The sequence below is a fragment of the Pleuronectes platessa genome, chromosome 18 (genome assembly GCF_947347685.1).
Source record: "Pleuronectes platessa chromosome 18, fPlePla1.1, whole genome shotgun sequence".
In the NCBI taxonomy this organism is placed as follows: Eukaryota; Metazoa; Chordata; class Actinopteri; order Pleuronectiformes; family Pleuronectidae; genus Pleuronectes; species Pleuronectes platessa.
The window spans coordinates 5,525,781-5,548,941 of NC_070643.1; the positions used below are offsets into that span (position 1 = coordinate 5,525,781).

The 23,161-nt window shown below is 41.1% G+C and overlaps 1 protein-coding gene across 1 annotated transcript in view; it reads left to right on the top strand.

The window, feature by feature from the left end:
- The first annotated feature begins 15,071 nt into the window (after positions 1 to 15,071).
- The window catches only part of col22a1 (collagen, type XXII, alpha 1), a 50,490-nt gene continuing 42,400 nt past the window's right edge, over positions 15,072 to 23,161 (top strand). The window contains exons 1-4 of the mRNA XM_053446433.1: positions 15,072 to 15,495; positions 17,904 to 18,052; positions 18,139 to 18,705; positions 22,847 to 22,927. Coding sequence (XP_053302408.1) covers positions 17,962 to 18,052; positions 18,139 to 18,705; positions 22,847 to 22,927 — 739 coding nt within the window. The 5' untranslated portion in view covers positions 15,072 to 15,495; positions 17,904 to 17,961. The remainder of the gene's footprint in view (positions 15,496 to 17,903; positions 18,053 to 18,138; positions 18,706 to 22,846; positions 22,928 to 23,161) is intronic.

The window sequence follows — 23,161 nt, forward strand, 5'->3', positions numbered from 1 at the left end:
TTTGCAGTACAAAATTGATATATTAACTTTGGTTTCATACCAAACGATGCACACTGGGAAAATGCTATTTTTGGAAATGGAAGTATGCTTGTTTCACCTTAACTTGAAGAAACTTTTGCCGTTATGTACGACTCCATTGCCTCACTGCAGACAGAGAATTTAAAATGACTTAAAGCATCAGGTATTGTTTTCTATAAGCAATCATATATTTCAATGGTTTCGCCACATATCAAGCCAAATTATTGTTGCCAATATTAGCATGTGCATTAGATGTCATTTAAGTCAGTGTGCCATGGTTTTGTGACATTCTTTGGTCTTTTCTCAAAGCAGATGTTTGATGGCCATCTGTTGTTTGTCTTTGATTCAAAGGATCATGCTGCTGGCATTGACATTCACCCCTCACACTGAATCTGATCTGGCCCAAAAAGCTTCATTCTCGCCCATGGCCTTTTGCAGAAAGAGTCAAAACATTTCCAAAAGCAAATCTGCCCTTCCCCTCCATTATTTCTCGGTTATATAATTCTTTCCTATGACGATCATATTCAGTCGGTTAAATCTAAGTGCACATGCTCCTCTTTACATTCACTGTTTTGCAGCAGTATTCAATAGTCAAAAGGATTGAATAACTGCTGTAAACTAGGAAGCGATACCAGTGTTTTTATTAACAGTCAATTAAACTGACTAGAACACATTGCTAGTGAGATATAACACAGCAGCAATCGAGTGAGTTGCAGCAGACATTTTATTTCTAGCCTCTATAATGGTTTCAAGCTCCAAAATACACGGCCCTACAACTCTAATGATGCATCTTTCATTAATCCTTCTGGATGAGAAGACTGAAGCCAAAACTCCACATCAGACTTGGTCTACCTGTTTCCCCAGGTCTCATAAAATGTATGTTTCTCTGCAACAGGACTGCCGCAGCAAATTAAATTCAAATGAAGAGATGTGTTTAATTAAAATTCACATTTACATTTATTTGTTTCCGTCCAAGATTTCTGATCTACACTACAATAATATTTACTAGAGCCTTATTACACTTTTTATGGTTACGCTTGGTCTCTGCCGGCATTTGGTTAAGGTTAGGGGAAGATTCAGTTTTAACAAACTTCAGAGTTCACACTGACTTCAGACACAACATTTTTCATCATATTTGAACAAAACCATAATTTTTCCCAACGCTAACCTCACACTGTTTCTGTTGCCTAAAGCCAACTACAAACTCTAAATGTGATGTCCCTGGTTTTTACATTACCAGGGATGCTGGAAGTCAGCATGAGTTGGAGGTGCTGAGAGAAAGTCTATAAAATGCTATGATACTAAATACAGTGCAGGGGTTGTGATTTATTTTCATTAATTTGAGTAGTTGATACCAGTTATAGAACAGATATATACTAAAAGACATTGAATTTGGCTTTAGGGCCATTACAAATATTTAGAGATGCTCATCAAACTATTACCACCCCTAAAATCTGCAATCCTATCAGATTGCACTATAATATACTACATAAACTACATGTTTGACTTACATGGGCTACACAGAAAATACACTGAATGCTTTAATTATGGGTCGATGTTAGGGCTACCACTATTCTGCTCTAAAATGTTTATCTTGGAAATTAAATTGATTTTGTCTAAATTGTTCAGATAACTTTTTTGAGTTGCAGTTACAGCTCCTCACCATGAGGGAATGCTTCAGCTTCCTCAGTACCCTGACTTCCTGCATGTTTGGTCCCAACCACCTTCTGGCAATTCTTATCCCGATAATAAACGTAGAGCTTCATTAATTCAACTAAAAATCTGTTGCCTCTGAACATAATCCAGCCAGCGCTTACATTTCATACAAAAATATTTGCTGTTGCTGTTTAGATGTACGAAAACATAGTTTCTCAAAGATGGGGTCAAATGAGTTGTGACAAGTAAAGTGAACATCATCATGGGAAGTTTAAACTGAGGCATTAGGGACTTTGAACAGTATGAAGTAGTTTCACACACACCTATTTTTCCAGCTGACTTTACAAGCAGAGTAAATGTTAATCAGAGGACGAGCGTGATCATCCCACAAAGTCAATGCAGAGTACGTGATGTATGTCCATATAGCAGCTGACCCTGAGTCAGATCTCATTGAGAGCAGGAGTGTTGACTGAGACAGGGAGGCATGCCGATCTGAGCCGACAACTTCTCAGGCTTTGATGCTCCTCGTGGAGCCCTTAGGAAAACACGACCTCTTAAAAGTATCACTACGGAAACAATCTGAAGAGTATGAGTTCATGTGAGGGGAAGGCATTATAAAAAGTTAATAACAGCAGTATGATCCTTTCGGTGTCTGTAAAATACCAGAGGAAGAGAAGCGGTTTGGAGGATTGAATATGTCTGAAAGATCTGATAAGTGCATGAACTGTTTGTGATGAATGGGGAAATGATTTCAACATAACTTTACAAGTATTTTAATGGCAAATAGTCTTAACGAATGATTTACAACATATGATGTTTCTTTTGCCAAAGTCCAGCAGTTCTTTAAAGGGAAACACTTTAGTTGCCTACTTTCTAATTTTCCTTTCAGATAAAATGTACAATAATATTTGTTCTCAGGTTTGAACGAATATTTATATATATTTTTTTTTTCCTTTCTGGTTTACTCCTGAATCAAACACACTCCCAGAAGTGCAAGTGCAGCGGCCAAACAATACAATGTACATATCAAAATCCTTGTTTCCAAATGGTAGAGATTTTCTGAGAAATGCGACTGAGATGCATCATCTCACTGAGGCAGTGCTTTGGCTGCTGGCATCATTTGTGAAAGCCGCAATAGCTTGAAAATGTTTGATGCAATTCCGGATATTTACATTGATTATAGGCCTGTTATAAAGCCAGAGCCGCCTTTTCTGTCACAGCTGGCCCATTGTTTGCTGTCGAAACCTTTCACTACCCCTGAGCTCCCAAGTTAAGCAGGATTAATGTGCTCAACATGATTTGTCAATGCATTTTTAGTTGTAAATGTAAATATAAATATGTATCTTTGTAAAGACTGAAGGAAAGGTGATCTTTTTTATGTTAGCACAGGGCTGGGAGCTATTTTTTATTCCCTTGGCGAATTCTATTCTTCAGAATCAATCAATATTTCTGGAGGATAACAAATCTTGCTACAAATTTTTGGACATCGACTTTAAAGAAGCATTACCTTCAGTATTCTTTGCAGCTTAGTGTTTAACAGGCTTCTATTCATTTCCTGCATACCTGAGCATGCCTCACAAGTTGAATGCCACCCTGTTTGTGAGAATGGTAAAATGCCATGGATGCTATTCAGTCGAGACAAACGTAACCAGGCATGGAGTCCAAGATAAGCCTGAAAAGCATTGTTTCATTATCGGAACTATAGCGGCTTATCACAAATATCCTGTACAATATGTTTATAACAACCTTTGGAATAAAATGGCCTTTTCATGGCTGAGATGCATATGTATTTTTACACATTAGCATATGTGCCTTGAAGAAACAGTAGTCAGTGTTTCTGTTGAAGTGGGCACATTTTAAATACCATGGCTGCGGATCTGTTTGTGCTTTAGCCATCAGAAGCTTGTGGAAGAAACAAGAGAGCAGATGTGGCTAATGTATTGACAGATCTAAGTCCCGACAAACACATTCAATTGAAAATCGATGTCTGATTTACCTTCTAGAATCAAGTACACACTCAGCGGACTGGATCCCTTCTTTTCTTTTGAAGACATTCTCATCTTATGATGACTTGAAAGATAATTCCAGTTTTAAGCAACCTGGCTCCTCTATTTTCATAGTTTTGTCCGTCCTTCCTGTCGATGAGTAACAGTACGGAGCTCATTGAGGAAACTGCTGAGATCTGGGGAAGTCACACAAACGTTAAAGAATGAGGCTTGAAACATTCTGTTAGATCCTAAGAAAGTAGCAAAACCAACAATTAACGGATCCGATTAAAAAGTCTTGTTTGACGTGTTGGAGTAGGTTTAAATTACCACTAAGCTGCAGAGCTCCATTGCTGTCCCAAAACTACAAGGCCTACAAACTTAGTGTTTTACCACGTGTGCGCCCAGAAAGACATCAGCATCAAGGAGATCAGCATCTGGCTAATGTTAAGATCAAGACAGAAAGAGTGACGATTGTGCATTCGTAGGTGGAATATCAATACCCCCCTAAAGATTTCTACCTTCAGCTGGAACAGAGTGTCACCAACAGGGAATCCCAGGCGGTTGGTTTTGTTCTTTCCATGGGGATTTATTAAGAATTTAAGAATACAGTGTCACTTGCCTTAGATATTTGGAAGAGAACAGAAAGTCAGTCATCTTGCCTCACTGTTCCCAGGTCTCAGTTGTTATGTCGGGGATTACAACATTATCATAGCGGCCATACGTATGAAAATAGGACTCAAATTGCCACAAACCGATCCGTCAAACACTTCAAGCACTGACAGGGTTGAGAGAATAGTTAATATATTGAGTGTCACTGATGATGATGAGTCGTCTGCCTTTCATTCACTTCACAGTCAAACTCTTACCACGCAACGTTTTTGGGGAATGTATCAGCCATAATGGATCCTCCACCGAAAGGAAGCAGCAAACAACTTTGCTCTTCATGAGCTGCACGTCTGATTTTTTTTTTCATTTTTGCAAACCCCCTCCCACATATACACACATTACTCAGATCTGTCTGCCATCCTCGCCACGTTTCGTATTGATGCTCCTTTGCTTAGTGTTACTCTATAGCACAGATGGCGAGGAGAAATAGCTACATCAACACACACGACCACACACACATGCCATGGCCCGCAACAGACAAACAGTGCGACATTGTGTTTTCTCTTATGTTTCTCTGCTGCGTGGCATCAAACAACTCAAAGGTGAACAGAATTCTGATGATCTGGTTATAGGCCGGTTGTTGGCTGGATATTGGCTGGCTTTTGGCTGGTTATTGGCTGGCTGTTGGCTGGTTATTGGCTGGCTGTTGGCCGGCTGTTGGCTGGCTGTTGGCTGGTTATTGGCTGGCTGTTGGCCGGTCTTTGGCGTCCTGCACGCGCCGTAGTCGTGCTTGGCTTCTAGGCGCCATTTACTGCATGTGGCAGTATGCGCAGCCCATTTTCTTTGTTGACAGTGCCATGTTTTCCTATGACAGGGACAAAGAGATACACGTTGCACTACTCTCTGCGTAATATGATATAACAGAAAGACTGTGTTCCATACATTTGTGAAATATCCTTTGCAATAGGTTCTTCTGTAGGTCTGATGAACAAATACCGTGTACCATATTCCTTTCAGGAGATTGTATCCCATCTCGTTGGCATCCATATGGTTTGATGGTCATGTTGAACCCACTGACGTCTTCTGTCACAGTTTTGAAACTGATGTCTGTACAGTACACTCCCCAGTCTTCTCACCACACTGAGAAGAGATTGTTAAGAATTGTTCAGAGTGAAATGAACATTTGACATTTGTATGATTTATTTTTCTCAGTTTTTGTTTCTTGTTTTCGGTGCGTGTGTGTGCATGATTTGGTGTGGATGACTCACTGGGCTCCACAGCCTGGGTGAAGCCATGACACACTTGAATAAAAATTATGAGCCTCCTTCCAAATCCCCTCCTGTCTGCTTGTACCTTCTTAAAACATCTGATGCTGCGCCGCTGAGAAATTCATTCAATTCACAAAAAACGGAGTTTAAAAACAGTAAAATTCAGGCCTGGAGTCATATTATTACATATTCATTAAAAACAACAGTTTCAATGAAGAACGCTTTGGGCCACTTTCTCACACTGAACTGATTCATGTTCAACTTTACCCACACACAATGATAATGAATTAAGAGTACCTCTGGGAATATTTCGTTTACAAAGCTAAAGCTACTAATTTCCCCAGGATTGCTATTTTTTTTACATTTTTAAAACAAAAGTTGAGAGAATTTTGGCTTTTTAACATTTCAAGCCAAAGGAGTGTGACCTCCACGAGCATCTGCTGTAACATCCAAAGAGACACTGCGAGCGAAAATCTAATATCAAGACGTTCAGGCAAGGATCAGATCACAGCAGAAAAAATCTTAGCTGCAAGGGAAACAACTCAAATAATCTTTGCCTCTTTTGCTTATTTAACTTTCACTCTATTTCCATTAGTCTGAAGCTACACTCTCACTCTCTGAAGCTACAGAGAGTAGCGGAGCACAAAGTCTGGAAATGGAGGGGAACCAACACTATCTGAATGTAAAAGTAAATCTGCTCACCAAGCCTTTAAACCTCAATACAAAATGACACATTACATCTCATGTTGTTTTCTTTTCTTTTATGACTTTATTGATCCATGGTTATCAGGACGTGAAGAGGGTTTCAACAAATTAGATACAAGATGAATCAGAAACAAATTGGGAACCTTATGCAGTCTGTAGTATCACGAGTATGAGGGTGGGATCGATCATCTCATGTGGCTCTTAACGTTTATCTCTCGAAATGTCTAACTGACAGTGCCATTTACAGTGAGTTAAAAAATCTACAAGGGGAAATTGTTGATGTTATTCACACATTTTATTCATTTGGTTTAATTTTTGTGATTAGCTGTAATTTCACATTTTGAAATAAAACCAGTGTGAATATTGATCCAGCATGGACGAGTCTCCAGGGAGCCATGTCAAAGCGTCCTTTTGGGCACGAAGGATATGTATCACTAGTTCTGGCAGAAACTGGACTGATAACAGATCCGCCGTCCAGTCGCCTTCCTCTCCTCTGGCCCGTGCAGCTGGATGTTCAGTGGGAGAATGAGCAGGCAGCATCTCCTCCTATCCCTTCCCACACCGCAGTAATTATACTGTCAGCCGCGCACGTCAGGCACCGCCGAGGACAACACAATAAGAACAGAGGCAGAGGGGCGTTGAGGCCCTCTCTTGGCGTCAAGCCTGTAATTTTGCATCTTAAATGATCATGTAAGCGGAGCCAAGTTGTTTTGCAGTGGGACCGTCTCCAGCCTACCAATGATATCATGAAGCATCGCAAGGAGCAGGTGCTGACATGCTGCTCTTTTTTGGGGTGGACGGGGGTGGGAAGAGAAAGACAACTGAGAGCAGCAGATTTTCAACAGTGATTGAGTTTGTCTGACGGGTGAAAAATGAATTTACTGCAGGAGGCACAAGTTGAACGCTAACACGAGCCTCATCCGTCGCGGGACAACTCCACGACAGTTCGCCTCAAAACACAATAAGTGAGGCTGACGATGGGAGCGATGGAGACTAAATTTAAAACAAGCTGCTGTCGTGAAGCGATTAAAATCTGCAGATATTCCTGGAGGCAACACACACACACACACACACACACACACACACACACACACACACACACACACACACACTCAAACACACATACTGCATCCTTGACTTATCTATCCTCTGTAGATATTTATTCTGAAATACTATTACCAGCACCGGGCAGAACTCAGAGGGGAATTTGATCAAAGTTTAACTCCAGTGAATGTGAATCACTTTAAGGACATCGCGAAGATAGTGGAGTCACAGCCGCTGCAGCTGCTTTCTGGTGAAATAGTGATACAAAGGCTTTTACCTTTGCGCTTCATGAAATAATACTAATAACCTTGTACTGTATATACTGTGTAAATGATTGCTTTTTAATGAAATTAGCATGGATGACCGCTTGGATGACAGCTTGGAACTTTTAAAATGCTTAATGATGCAAGTTAATGCATCTGATTCTTCAATTTCAGCTCAGACAGATTGTCCCTCTTAAATTGTTTCTTTAGAAGGATTTGAAGCCTGAAGGAAAAAAAGTGGGGTCTCCATTGGGGGATCTTAACAGCCATGGACATACAGATGTTTAAGAAATATTGGATTTAATATTTCTTTCAAAAATAGTTTGAAAGAAACGGAATTGGAGGGCATATAGATCCAAGATTCAAGATGTTTATCGTAACAGTGGTTGTACAAGTGAAATCATCTGAACATCTTCAGGAAAGCTCTGTTCCAATTTGTACATTATGTGGTAAAAGACATGACTATTATAAAATAATGTTTTTCAAAGTTATAGAATAAAATGTGCATTTACAAAATGAATATACAAGAATACTAAATATATGATGAGAATAATGAAGATATAATAATATGGAATAAATATATGATAATAATGAAAGGCTTAATCCCGACTGTGTTCAGGGAAGATTTAAAAGCTCTAATGTAAAGGACTTGAAGATGATTCTCTGTCCAGTTGCCACCAGCCGCTTAATAACTGGCTGTGTTACTGATGATGATGATGATGATGATGATGATGGTGATGATGGTGGTGGTGGTGAAGATGATGATTTTGATGGTGATGATGTTGATGCTGCCACTCAACGCCACTATTAAGCTCTCCTAATGCTGATGCACAAAGGAGGACTCTGGCACCATCTAGTGGCCGGTGAAGCACACTAAATTTCCTAATCTAAACTTTCATTATCATTAAAGCAGCAAGTCGCCACTCATTTCATTTCATGTAAATGCGGAGTTCTAATGAGCACCATGAAAACACATTCTTGTCGACACTAACGGGCCATGAGTGTGCATATTGGCTGCCTGTGAGCAGGAGATCATCAGAGATCACCGTGACCCTAATCTGCTTAATCACATTAAGGCTGCTAAAACCTCTCCCAAATACAATGTCATTGCCTGTGGCCAGGTGGCACGGACCAACAAACACATTGACGACAACAACTTCTACACACAAATATCAAGGAAGAGATTGTTGCAAAACCTGTGAGTATCACTGTGCTCTTATTTCACTTGTTTTATCTGTATCATTTTAGAAAGTTGATCACTGGTAATTAACAGAGTGACAGTTGGTATTAGGTGCAGTGAAAGTGACGGACCATGCTTCTAGTACACAGGGTTCAAACACATACTCAACTGTTTCAAGCTCATATGTATTAAGGGTCATATGCATTTAGCTTATTTTTAAAGAGGTAGTCGTAGAGGTAAAGTAGTTTTATTCCACATGCTGAAGAAGATGGTGTGACACATTATATTATATATCTATATCTATATAAGTGTATATATATATATTGTGATATTATCTGCAGAGTAAAGCAATGTGGTGTATTTGCATTCTGCTGTTTTCTCAGTCCAAAACAGAAGCTTTGGCGCAACCTTCCAGTAAGACCTCATTTAGAACTAATGGATACATGAATCCTTTGTTAATGCTTTTAACATTGAACAATTTATAAAAACAACTGGTTGGAAGAGGAAATGAAAAATCCCTCTGGCCTTGTTATTGTTTTGTCCTTTTAGCATATTTTTGATTCTAAATAAACATAATTCTCTCCAATAACCCGTGTAACCTCTACAACAGCTATTCCCAAATCTGTTTACCTCTTTTGATTGGCTTTTGGTCATAAATAATTAGAGCTGCAATAATTAGTTATTTAATTGACCTTCCTGTTTTTCGTTACTCTAAATGACAATTAACTGAATATATTTGGACTGTTAGAGAGAATGAAATAAGCCAGTTGAAGACATCATTTTGGTGAATGATTCTTGCCTTCAGAAACTAAAACAGTTAATTGAATAATTAAATGATTTATCTCTGTGAGTGATTTGCACTTGTTATAATTGGATGTTAAGTGCTGTATAATGCTTAAAAAATACTGAGCTAAAGGATTCTAGGTACAATAGCCACATTATCATTTTACTAATAAGATTGAAATGAGTCGCTGATGTCTCTTTTGTTCAGGGGGCTCCCCAGCGAGAAGAAATGTCGACCATCCAAGTTAAAAATAGCATGTTGCTTCTGAATGGCCAAAACCTCCGGCTGGCCGCTAAAAATGGCCGCGTTTCAAAAACACCTGGTCTCCATCTGTCAGCTAAACACGGAAAGGAGCCAGTGGGTCAGCTTACGGCCCCTCCAGTGACCCAGGAGGGCACCGCACAGTTGGACTCGTTGGTGCTCAAAACACCCAGGCCTGACTTGGAGAGACGCCCCCTGAAGCTCGCCCCACTGGAGCTGCCAGAGGAGGTGAAGGAGGCCCAGAGGCAGAAACTTAAGTTTGGCCAGCAAGAAGCCAAACCTGCTTCCTGTAAACCGGACGTGACACTGAATGCAACAAGGACGGGGAAGTCAAGTGTGAGACAGAGACCGATAAAAGCGTCTCCGTGCCCCTCTGCTTCCACTCAGACACTCAAAGCCCAGCAGCAACACAGATCCCTGAGGCCCCAGCCGACACACCCCAGCCCTGCAGAGCAGACTGGAGACAGGCATCTGGAGGACGTGGTGTGTCGAGGTACCCCCGCTCCCCTGTGCAGCAAACCCGCTCCTCCTCTACTTTCTCCCCGAGGTAAAGCTCAGAACTCATGTGGTGGAGAGACCACACGCCTGAGCCCCAGCTCCCTCCAGCAGGAGACTGCAGGCAGGAGGCGACTGAGGCTGAGGAGAGTGCAGTGCCTGGAAGAGGATCAGTGCAATACAAACATGTCAACAGGGGGATTATCTGCAGTTGAAGACAAGCTGGCCCAAGGTGTCCGAGGCACAGGGCAGCAGGCGGAGCGTGCCCTGCTGAGGGGGCAGCAGCTCGCTGGTAAAGGCATCAAGGAGCCTCATGCATCCTCCTTGGAGAGAGGAAGCATCAGGAAGAGCCATCAGGAGGTCAGCACTCAGCAGGCTGGAGGAAGCACTCTCAACCGGCAGTCAGATGAAGGTGGAGGCCGTGGACATGCACCTGACAGCGTCGGGCCGAGTGCTTCTAACTGGAAATCAAAGAGGAAAAAAGCCTTGATCGCAAAGCCTGCAGATACAGTCGCTGTGGAGCAACTCCAACTGTGATACACAATCTGTCACGTCTACAGCTGAGGACATAGTGAATGACGCACATGGAAGACTGAACACAGTCATGTTATTCAGTTAACAGTTATTCATGTCAAACAGTCATGTATTACTCATGTATGATTTAATTTATTGTGCAAGAAACAGTTATATGGACGATACATTAACCATATAATGTAAATAATCTTTAAATGTGCCAATATACTCAGTTTTTGTCCTTTTTTATGAGCCAAAGTATTTCAACTCTACTAAAACCATTCAAGTTTTTTTTATTACAAACCACAACACGAACAATAAAAACAAATATCTCTGAAATGTGTCACTTCCTCACAAACAAATGCTATTTGTTGTTTACAGTCAACACAAAGTGACCAACAAACTGACAATAGGTAAAGCCAGCACGCACGCACACATACACACACACCCACATACAAACACACACATACAAACTCACAGATTCATATGTTACCTTGTTGTTCAACTTTATTGTTCTATTTTATTTTCCTGTATTTAGTTTCTCAAGCTGGGGACATTTCCTCAGGTTCCTTGTCCGCTGTCATCACTTTTCTGTCAACAGAGACAGAATCAACACATGTCTTTTTCATTAGGAGTAATGTCTCTGGTTGTTCCCTCTGGTATTGCCCAATTTCATTTGCAGATTTGCTGGATTTCACCGAAAAGGCTCTAACGCCACAACATTCACAAAACGTTTGCGTCAGATCAAGTTGCCTTTTTTGGTTTTGTATTTCATGCACTTTCATTTTAGTGTATTTGATACATTGAACTGAAACAACTTATTGCTAATGGACATTTAAGGGTTTTCTCAGTGATAGAACAATTCAGATCTCCCTGTTTTAAAAGTACAACACTGATGGACAGTTTCACTATTTAGATTGTGGGGTTGAATAAACTGTAGAAAGTTCTATGCTTTATATTTCAAATTTTGTGATTGGACAGTTTTTATTCTTCTCATACTACTCAAATGTCATATTCTGTAAATCTTTACTCAAATTGGTAATATAAAACACTACCTTAAATCCCCATATTAAGCCTTTACATACAGTTAATATACACGTTATTGACTTACAACCCAGTATAATGTAGTTGTAAACAGGAAAAAGAGTTTATTAATGTATTTAACAAGAACCATAACTCCCATTGTGGACAGTCAGTGGTGGACGCTGGTGTGCAAACAGATGATGAATGATAACATAGTAAAACACAAAATAAAATGTGTCCTCCTGGGAGAAGTTATAGCTGTAGACAAACACAGTGCTCTGTCAAACAAATGTCTTTACATCTGCAACTACAAGGTTTTAGAAAATATGGTATTAATGTTTGTATAGAAATGTGTCAGATCTTTATGACTGTCAAATGAAAGGCTCTGTATAGTGGACTGCTGAGGAAAGCAGCAGCAGCGCAGCAGAAGAACATGTTGCTGGAACAAAAACAAAATGATCTCATGCTCTTTAATGGTTCCATGAACTTTCCCCCTTGTACATTCAAAACAAGAAAATAAATAAATAAATGACCATTATTTCATAAAAAAAATTATATATATATATATATATATATATTTATGCCCGTCAATCTAAGTTATGGACTGTCCCATTTCCAGAGGCTTCTCCCCATCAGACCAGAGTGTGCACTCATTTAATTAGTTGAAGCAGACGCAGCACAAAGTGAAGCTGCTGGCACGAAAGATGAGGAGCTGGACCAATGCAGTTGATCCATGGCAATGGAGCGGCCCAAAAAGCCCTCATCGGAAAATCATCGTAAGTGGTATGATTCGAAATTTAGGGGTAAATTCATCAAAGAATGTTTTCTGATTAGCCAGCGATCGATGGACATCACTCTGTAATGAGTATAATGTTCTACCTGTTGAACCAAACTGCACTTCTCTCTAATAGGTCTGCTGTTTTCATTGCAAACAGGACTTTCAGCTCTCAGCACGAGCTCCTGAGTGTCATTGAGTTTCTTTTTCAACCACAACAAGCGGCGGAGTTTTGTTGATGTTAGATGGACCTCTAATGCTCTGCACGCTGGAAGATTTGGATGATGCTCAAATTCTGCCATGACGCATCTGACCTTGGGTCCTCAGCCAAACAGACAACATCGGTGCTGTAACTCAGCCTAAAACGTTCTGTCTGTGTTCTTATGCTCTGCCTGCTTCATTCATCAATGTATCTGCCGCTCATCTGACTCACATCAGTGTAATAGCACTTGACTCCAGGAGTCGGACCAACTGATTTCCATGACTTCTGACTCAAGCTCCACCACTCAGGACTCGGACCTGGACATTTGGACATGTTGACTGTTTATGTTTTCTTAACAGGCCATTATCATGTTGCTTGAGACATTAATAGCTATTTTAATACTGTAACATTATTCAGTTTTGTGCAACAGCGGGCAGTTGTGTCCGGATTTATAAATAAACATACCAAAAAACAGGGCAGTAGACTAAAAGGACACCGGCCACATGAGAGATAAACAAGAAATCGACAAAAACAAATAAATAAATGCAAATCAAATCTTTCCAGAAACTTTCAACATTAAAGTTTTTAGGATAAGATTTAGAAGAAGCTAGACAAGTAATGCGTCTTAGTTCCAAACAGTGGGGCCCTAATGCTTGATATACTGTATAACACTTTTCTATTCCTGATGACCACTTAAAGTGCTTTGCAGTCCTGTTTTACCGTTCACCCATCATAGCACATTTAAAACTTTAAAACTCACATTATCCTCGATGGTCCAACTCAAAGGAGAAATTCCCCCAAGTTTTGGAGCCAGTCTTGGATCTGGTAAAGCAGTGTAGTGGTTTCACACCAAGCTGTGTGGGAGCCATTTAGGGTCGTGCAATGTATAATGTATCACAGAGCAGAGAAGAGATTGTGAAACCATCTGGCTCCTCCTTTTATTTTGTCTTTATTCATACCGATGTGTAACAACTCACAGATCTACCTTTGAAAATATACAAAATCCGCTCTGCTTCAGTACAAACACACATTGATATCGGACATATTCTTTCAAATGACAGAGTCTCTCTGATGTGGGAGGTGGGAAGCTGGCCGTGCGTCACATGACAGATGGCTCTCTCTCCGGCACTAGTGCTTGCAGCCTCTCGTTCACCCGACATGCCAGTCACCTCTTTAGCCCTCGCACATAAGGCGACAGACGGTTCCTCAGACTGACACCATCACTCATAACGTGCATCTGCTCCCAATCATCAACCCACTTCCCATCCACTTCAAGCTGAGCCTATACATAGCCCCGGCCCACGCTCACTTTCCCTGGCTACAAAGGCACTGTAAATAGGCCTGGATGTAATAGCTAACATGTTTGTTGTACAAGACATTCAAATATTGACACTGTGATTCTGGGTGTTTCGGCGCCTCGATAGCTCTGCGGCCCGTTCGGATGGATCTTCCAAATGGAGCGAAAGCATGTGGCGACAGCTGTTGGAGCACTTTGAGGAGGGAACTTCAACAAAAGACCTGCCGACATGAGACCTGTGATGCAGGAGACTTTAGATGAGAGACGGAGAGATGTCTGCCAGGCAGGATGTCAGACACAGAGACAGAGCTGCTGTGTTTCACCGCAGCCTCCCCTCCTGCCAGGGAGCATGACCGCACATGATAAGGACATCAGCACACACTGAATGGGAAACACACGCATCCTCCCGAAGCATATATCAAACTACAGCACATGTAGGTCTACGAGTGAGTGGAGGACTGGGTTTTCTATCACGAGGATGAGAGGGGAATTAAAACACTTTCAGGGTGAAATCTAAAAAAGTTCTACTGAGTAAAAAAGATGAAATCAATCTTTTAGGAGAAAATATATGTGGAAGTTTAGCAGAAAGAAAAGAGTTAAGCAAAGAGCAAAACTGAGTAAGATAAATAAATAATGTATATTTTTACGATTTAAAATGGAGGATGTGGTCTGACATGATTGTAAACTTGTGAAAACAGCTCGACATGAGTAATATAGATCACAGGGCCTCGCTGTTGAGTCAGTGCAAGGACAGGCATTCAGCGCAAAGCTGCAAGCACCAGTGTTCTGTAATCATTTCCCCCAACTTAAGTACAGCCTTTCCCTCGCGAGTGTGTGGCGGGCTGAAGCCAAACGCGTCCCGGCCCACCACCAGCCCCAAGGGCGGCTCCGCTGTGGCTGTCACAGTGGCAAAGGCCGGACAGTTGAGGCGGTTGCCAAGAAGCCGAGCCTTGTCTTTGAGGGCTGCACTTGAGATGGGCGCAGCCATAAAGGAGGGAGAGAGAGAGAGAGAGACAGAGGGGGAAAAAAGGACCAAAATATCCAGAAAGTTGGGTCTATAACTGGCTGCGCCTCTCGGCCTTTTTTATGTGCGAGCACGGCCCAGCTGAGAACACTAGAAGCCACCTCGTCCCCCGGTGAAACCCAACACTTTCCCCCCTTGGTGTTCCCTCCCACTCTGTCCACCCATCCACAAGGTTGCCGAGTGCTCACCTCACTTTGTAACAACACTCAACACTGGATTGTCTCCCTGGATTATATGATAATCTCATTTTGATTGGTGGTGCCTGCTGGGGGAGACATTTTGGATTATTATCACCTGGTAACGATGCCGACCCGGTGCTGATTCAGGGTGTGAGAGCTGGAGGCAGAGAGAGAGACTGACACCTCCAGTCACGCTGACTGAGTGACAGAACAGGTAAGGAAGAAATCTGCTTCATAACATCATCCTCTTGTCACTGTGCTCTGCCTCAAAAATTAATCAATCGTATTATAATTTTTTATGGTGTTTTTAAATTGTTGATGTGTTTCCTGCATTCACATAATGCTCTATCCGAGAACATACTTTTCCTCTTTTTCCAGCCTTCTTGGGTTGCACATGAAAAAAAAACAAAACATGTTTTCCAAATTTTGCAAATGATAAACGTGGGGCTTCTGTTATAGACATCTACATTGCAGTCCCAGGTCTGCCATTGAGAGAGGAAGTGGAAACAGGCCTGATGATACAGACCCCACGCTTGTAAGGAATCTGGCCTCAGGTTCAGATGTTGACAGAGGCAACCCAGCCTGTTTTTAGATTTACCTCGGATACCATAAACCGCTTGTAAAACTGCAGTTTAACCCCACACAGCTCTGGGAGACCCGTACAGTGTGTTTAACTGTAATCAGAGATGAAAGGGAGGCAAATTAGGATATGTTAGACTGGTGGAAAGTTGGGTAAAGAGGATTACAGAGCATGAATCCAAATCTTGTTCAGTGGCTCCTGTAGGGCAGCTGAAATATTATTTATTTTTTCTTATTTTTTTCCATTTGAGACCTGCTAGACTGAATATCTTGGATTTTTAACGTGGACACTAATTGAGGTAATTAGAGTGCTTCAGCAAGCGTGTCTATTCTGCTCATTAATAGCTCCAGTGAAACCAAGTCACAGAAATTGCCCATTGGGGAATCAGATAAGGAAACTGGTGGACTATCTAGAGACCAACACACTATATTTAAACCCAAAAATAAATAATGAACCCTCTATTTCAGCTACACAGGCCAAGCTACAGTCAAGAGACTGCTGTGCTTTAAACTGTGTCACTTAACAGCATTTCCTGAAATTACTTTCTGTTTTAAGCACTTTCTATATCATTTATCACAACCTTTCTTTCTTTTAGGCCAAATATTCCACTTTTATATTCATAACAAGTGTAGAATATATTTTAAATATGGCATCCTTAATTTTAAAACAGGAGAAAAACTGCAAGTGTCAAGGCAGCAAAAATTGTATGTTTGTTGGTACCAAAACGCACAGTACTTAGCTCTAAATCATTTACGATAATGCTGTATAATATTATATAATAATATTTGTATATTAAATATTAGGCTATATTTAGGAAATTGTTAGCTTAGCTTAGCATAAAACCTAGGAAAGGGGAGAAACAGCCAGAAATCATTTTGTGAAACACATTCAACACATTGTTCCTTGAACAACAACCTCTGTGTAAAGATTTCACTTTACATTTGAGCATTTTTGAGTTTTCCTGTTTAATGCTAAGCTATGATAACCAGATATGATAGTGCTATCATTATTTTCATCTTCCCTCTCTTTTCATGAAGAAAGGGTAGGTATTTTTCCATTAAGTTTGGATGCCTCAGGAAAAACACACACAAATACATACATTTAATTCAGTGGAAATATCAGCACAGAAACGAGGTCAATGATGCTAAAAAACTTTTGAGGACAGGGGGGACTCATTATTGTTTTCCCAGTTACGCTGAACTCAGACTTTCCTTAACCACCTACGCTGACCCCCCGCAAATGACATGCTCTTCCAGGATGAGCCCATGTTATGGCTACAGTCAGTCAAACTTCGGCTCTAATGGCAGGCATTACAACCACTGGGGTACAGTTCATACGAGAATAGATTTGTATTTAAACATCAGGATTTTGTCCGTGCCACCAAGAAAAACAGCCTCCTAAATGTATCCAACAAAAGACACATTCAATGAACAGTGGCACCTCCAAAGGACAGCTAGAGATACAATTTCAAACTGAAGAATAATGCACTGCAACATCAACCAACTGTCCACTCCTACTGTTGTTCTTTAACTTGGTGGATATGGTTAAAAAGTTATTTGGCAGCAAGTTCAAATCTTTTAGGGTCCAGTTTTTTCTGGAAAAAGAATTCACTTGCTGCTGAAGAGACAAATGTATTTCAGACTCAGCCTTTAATTATCACATAAAACACTTCCTGCCATTTAAACAGGAGGCAATAGAAATAATACAAAGACATGCTAAGATTGACGATTTTAAATTTTTCTTTTCTTGCAAAGAAACTATCTATTGCAATTTTGTAACAGTCATTCATTGCAGGAGGCCTGTTTTTTGACAGAAGTCTCCCTGCACTACAGGAAGTTCTTGTTCCATTCTGGTTTTCAGGTCTGACAGAAGTAATAACAAATTGTTGTAAATGTTTCAGTGACCACAAGGTGCAAGACACAGTTCTGCAAAAGGGTTTACACTGTAAAATGTTTTTTAGATCAGTTGTTCATTTACAAATCTGGCTGTAGTGACTACATGTAAAAAGCGACGTGTTGATGTTTCCACTGACCCTTCCACAGACTGGAAAGCTTGATGGTGGTAATAAACTAAACTAAACAGATCCAGACCGAGGCCAAAATGGAATTACGAGTAGGATTTCGAATCAGCTTGGTCCTGGTCATCCTGGCCTTGAGTCTGTCTCGTGAGGGAGTGGAAGCACAGAGGGCAGGTAAGACCAACAAGACCGGAAGTTCTAGACCTTTTACTGGCTATATGTGACCAGTGACTAAATCATCTTGTATCCTCCTACTGCAGGGTGTAAAAATGTCCACTATGACCTGGCCTTTATCCTGGATACCTCATCCAGTGTTGGAAAAGAGAACTTTGAGAAGATCAGACAATGGGTGGCCAACCTGGTGGAGTCTTTCGACGTGGCAACAGACAAGACAAGAGTAGCTGTCGTTCGCTACAGTGACAAACCCACAACCGAGTTCAGCCTGGGAAGACACAGGACCCTTGATGATGTGAAGCGAGCCGCCCGTAACATACGCTACCTGGGGGGAAATACAATGACCGGGGACGCCATCAGCTACACCACCACTAACATCTTCACAGAGCAGAACGGAGCGAGGCCTAAAGCCAGAGGCATTCAGCGGGTGGCCATCCTTCTCACAGATGGACGAAGCCAGGATTATGTTCTGGAGCCCTCCAAGGAGGCTGCCAAAGCCGGCATCAGGATGTTTGCCGTGGGCATCGGGGAGGCGCTAAAGGAAGAGCTTGAGGAAATCGTTGCTGAGCCAAAAAATGCCCATGTCTTCCATGTGACGGACTTTAATGCCATTGACAAGATCAGGGGCCGGCTGAGGAGGCGGCTGTGCGAGAGTAAGTCGGCCATCAGGCCAAATGCCAACACATCACTCCCACTGAATGCCACATGGCCTCTTTTTGAAACTTCTATTTGATGCGCCTGCCTCACCCTGAACGTGCATTTAATCAAATTAGACTCTTATTTGAACCTTTAACCACTATACTGAGGAAAAACCCTGGCCACAAAACCCCACCCTAACCACAGAGAGCTGCTGCACTTGCACACTTTTCTGTCATGGCTTCTATTTGACTGAATATGAAGCATATGAGGGGGGTGTTGCAAAAATTGGCTTGTAAATGACAGTCTCCTAACCAAGACATTTCTGTGGTGCAGCAGCTTTTTTCACTGCTACTCTAGTGCAGAGGTGTTTAGCACTGGAACGCCTGTCTTATGCTAACCTAAATGGTTTTTCCACTAGTCCGCTGAGAAGCTTTTTCAACTCCGTTAAAAAATGAGGGAGCAGCTTAGAGTTGTCCGGCAGCTGTGTGAAGAGGTGGAGAGGTATCCGCGTGAGCGTTTTCAGGGAGAAGTTGGATGCTTCGCAGTCCAACGCTTAAAATTCCTGCCTAAAATTAGCCAGACAGGAGAGAAAAAGGATGCCAAAAGATTTAGCCGCAAATACAAAAACGGATATGACATGATTGCAAGGTTTAGCATACTGATGAGAGCTTTGACAAACTCTCTCTTCAATCTGACTCTAAATTGTCAAAGCATGTCTAAAGTAGAGATTTCCTCCTCAGAAAGTGTTGATTCAGACTCTCAATCTCTGTTATTCTTTTTCAAGGGCGTATCGTCTCGCAGTAGTGATGTTGGTGCAAGAGCAGCACGGAGATTCATTGTAAAGCTGCTCACCTTTCACCTTGCTCTTTGACTGGAGATTTTCAAACTGCCAACCAATAATGTAGGTTGTATATTATGAAACACGCTGTGCGGCAAGTTTGTTTAACTAACCAAAGTCTAAATTTACACAGGTCCAGTATTTTCTTTCTCTAATCTCGACCATCGCAACGAGTGAGTCTCTAAGTATATCAGTGGTCAGCACAACTGGCTCACTGAGCATGTGAGTTATTTTCACCCCGAAAATTATAGATCTAATGTTTCAAGTGGATCCAGCGAAGCCGTTCCACTGTCCATGTTAGATGTTTTCACCTTTTAATCCATAGGTTTTAAAAAAGAACTCGCGTGTGGGCTCATTTTAAAATACCAGTGAAGCCTTTTCTTTTTCTGTGTGTTTTGGCACTCCCACTTTTTAGGTCACCAAAAATGTTGCCTTTGCAAAACTCTCATTTTACCGAAATGCCTTTTATCGTATTGTTGTGGTGACTGGTAGTTTTTTTCTTCTGACGTCATTGCTGTTAGTCTAACCGCTGATTGGGCAGTGTGGCTTGAAGGATAGGAGTATAGCTGCCTGTTGCTTTGCCTTCCTCTGGTCAGAGCTTAACAACATTTCTTATTTTTTTTAACCACGGAGGAAAACCTCAGATTTACAAAATACCTGTTTACGTGTGGAGGTGGCATTAGGTCAATAATATAACAGCCCTTGTCTTTGAATCTTGATGACCAAAAGTAAGACGGGTAACAGCGATGATTAAAAATGTATCCATATCTGAAAACAAAGCTAGTTGTTAAATCTGTTGCTGTTAAGTTTCTGCTCAAACATTGAAACTGTTTGAGACATTCATCTCCAAATGAAGGTTTTACATTGCTTCCATTTTAACTCTGAGCCGGATGCCTAAATTATAGTTTCAAGTGTGGGAAGTAGCTCTGCTATCTAACAGGCTAAATCTCAGAGCTGTGCAACAACACCATGTGAACCAAATGAGTGACACACTTCCACTCATTCAGAGAACAAATCTTTGGAAGAACTGAGCTTTATAAACTATATAACTAAAGTATCATTTCAGATCTGGCATCAGCATCACTTAAAAAAGACTTTGAGACCGAACAAGAGAGAAAAAAAAAGACTCCTTCAATTTCCCTGCTAAACAAAAAGAAGTCCGACACAAACAAGGACAACGTGTACAGCTGCTTTAAAAATAAACCATGTGAAACTGAGAGGACACAACTTGTAGAATCACAGAACATTCTGTTTAAATTTTAACTAGCTGCTTGGATTTTTCTCATTAGACATGCTCTGCATGAAACAGAAAAACAAGCCATGTCAACAGAGCTGTCCCATAATTAATGCCGCCCAGGTTAAAGCCTCTCTGACGTGATGTTTTTTTATAGCTGTGATTTAAGAAAATTACAAGGTTTAAGATAAGATGCATTTATTCGTCCCAAACAGGACTGACAGCCAGGACACAGACAAATTGTTGGGCTAAAATGAGTTTTAATGAGAACTTCTGCACAGATTGATTATAAGCGGATAGCAGGATACTGATTTGCTGTTGTTGCCTGATTAATCCTTGCCATGTAAGCTGAGTGAGACGATTTTCTTCACAAGGGGAAGCAGATCATAGTGATTTGGTCTTGAAATAAACCCAGATTTTATTTGTGCTTATACATCTGTTAGGGGGGGTGTTGCAACCCTGCTGTTAATGAGAAGAAACCTTCCCCAAGGTAGTTTTAAAGGGTCATTGAAAACAAATATAAACAAATATTGTGTCTTTGGTTTGCCACTTAGATAATTTTAGGTTTATCCTCTTCGTTTATAGAAATTGGCCTCTGAGATTTCTTGTAATAAAAGAGGTAATTGGGAGTTGGGTTTATGAGCCCAAACAACCTTGAAAAAAATAATTACAAGTCTAAACAACTCAAGCAGCTGTGAGGCAGCAGCACTTTGAGCTAAATGCTACAATTGATTAGTCTTGGGAAAGTGACTGTATCTGTCACTTAAATATAGTGTGTACTATATGTTACTAAGCTAGTGAGTCATCAGCTGCTCTGAGGCTGCACTTAGCAGTGCGGCTTTCAAGAGCTAAATGTCAGCATGCTCATGCTTAGGGTATTTGATATTGAACAGTACAATGTAAGCCCCTTACCGATTGGCACTTAACATAAATCTAGGTACCCGATTGCCTTAAAAATAGTAAACCTATTGGAAATACAACAAGCCAATTACCATCTATAAAGTCTTAGAACACAACTAATGTCAACAGCATGCTCTCAGTGCATGCTGGGAGGCTCCACCCATCTAACCCAAACATGCTATAATACCATTAGGGTACAACTACAACGTATGCTCTACTGCTATGTGCACAACTGAGCTCTCTTTGTAGTTTTATACTCCTTAAAGGGAAAACACATTGCCCAGTTTCTGTTGTAAAGGATGCCTGGTGAATTGAATCAGCTGAATTGTGAGGAATAAGTAAAGAGCACTAATTGAATCATTGGTTCTCCCTTTTACAGTGAACATCTCATTTTGGACAAATAATTAAAAAAAAAGTCTCATAGTGGCACTTAACTAAGTTAAGGGCTTATGAAAAATACAGCATCCCTGTGACTCCTCAGACCTGAACAGTTTCCAGAGAGAGTAAATCTCCACTGGAAGGCAGACTGTGACATCTATGGAGGAGGGAAGACGTTTGTGGGACATTGGTGTTAATTACCAGTAGTCTGAGGGCCATAAACCAAATTGTCCACATCCAAGGTTGAATGTCAATAACATCTCTAAGCTAATGTTTGGATCCATTAAACTCAACAGGATATCTGCTTATATCCTCCATATCTGCTTTCTTCAGCTGTGAAGCTGGCATCTGGCGTGTTGACACAAATAGAAGATACCTCTCCTGCCAATGAAAACTTAACCTGGCAGTGTTGCCCTTCTCACTGTCATTGCCATCACAGAAATATGTCGGAGTGGAAATATAACTCTTCCAGCTTCCTGTTTCTTCCTGCTCCTGGATGTGCTCCCCCGTCGCAGCTGAGACACCCCTCCCAGACCCACACACCTTACCCCAAGACACCTCACTCCCCAGACACCACACAGTCCAGACTGCGTTTCAATGAGGTCACCACTTTCCAAAACAATCCAACACTTCACACTTTTCAGACTTAAGTCCTTAAAATGTGTCATAATGGCTGATTTGTATTAGCAATCAACAACAGATTGTTAGGTTTACTCCAGAAAAACACACCAATTCAGTTGTGTTTTCATATCATATTGTGATTTACAGTGGCGTGCCTAACCAAACAACTGTCTTTTCTCCTCAGATGTCCTGTGTCCAAACATGAAGGTTCAACCTGATCGCTTTAAGCCCAACAGCACCAGTTATGGTCTTGAAGAGGTTCCAGGTATGTGCAAACTACTGCTTCCCACATGGCAACATGGAGCGCTGGCAAAAAAAGTCAACCACAAAGTCTGCTCTTTAATTTTCAAAGCATTTCCTACACTGCCACATTTACCCTTCTCAATCTATTTATATGCAGACATATAGTTTTTAGTTTTCACTTACAATTTTCCTTAATGTCTCTCTTGTTAGAAGCTCAATTGGTTTTATTCCACACTTGGAAAGTGTTACTTTTCTG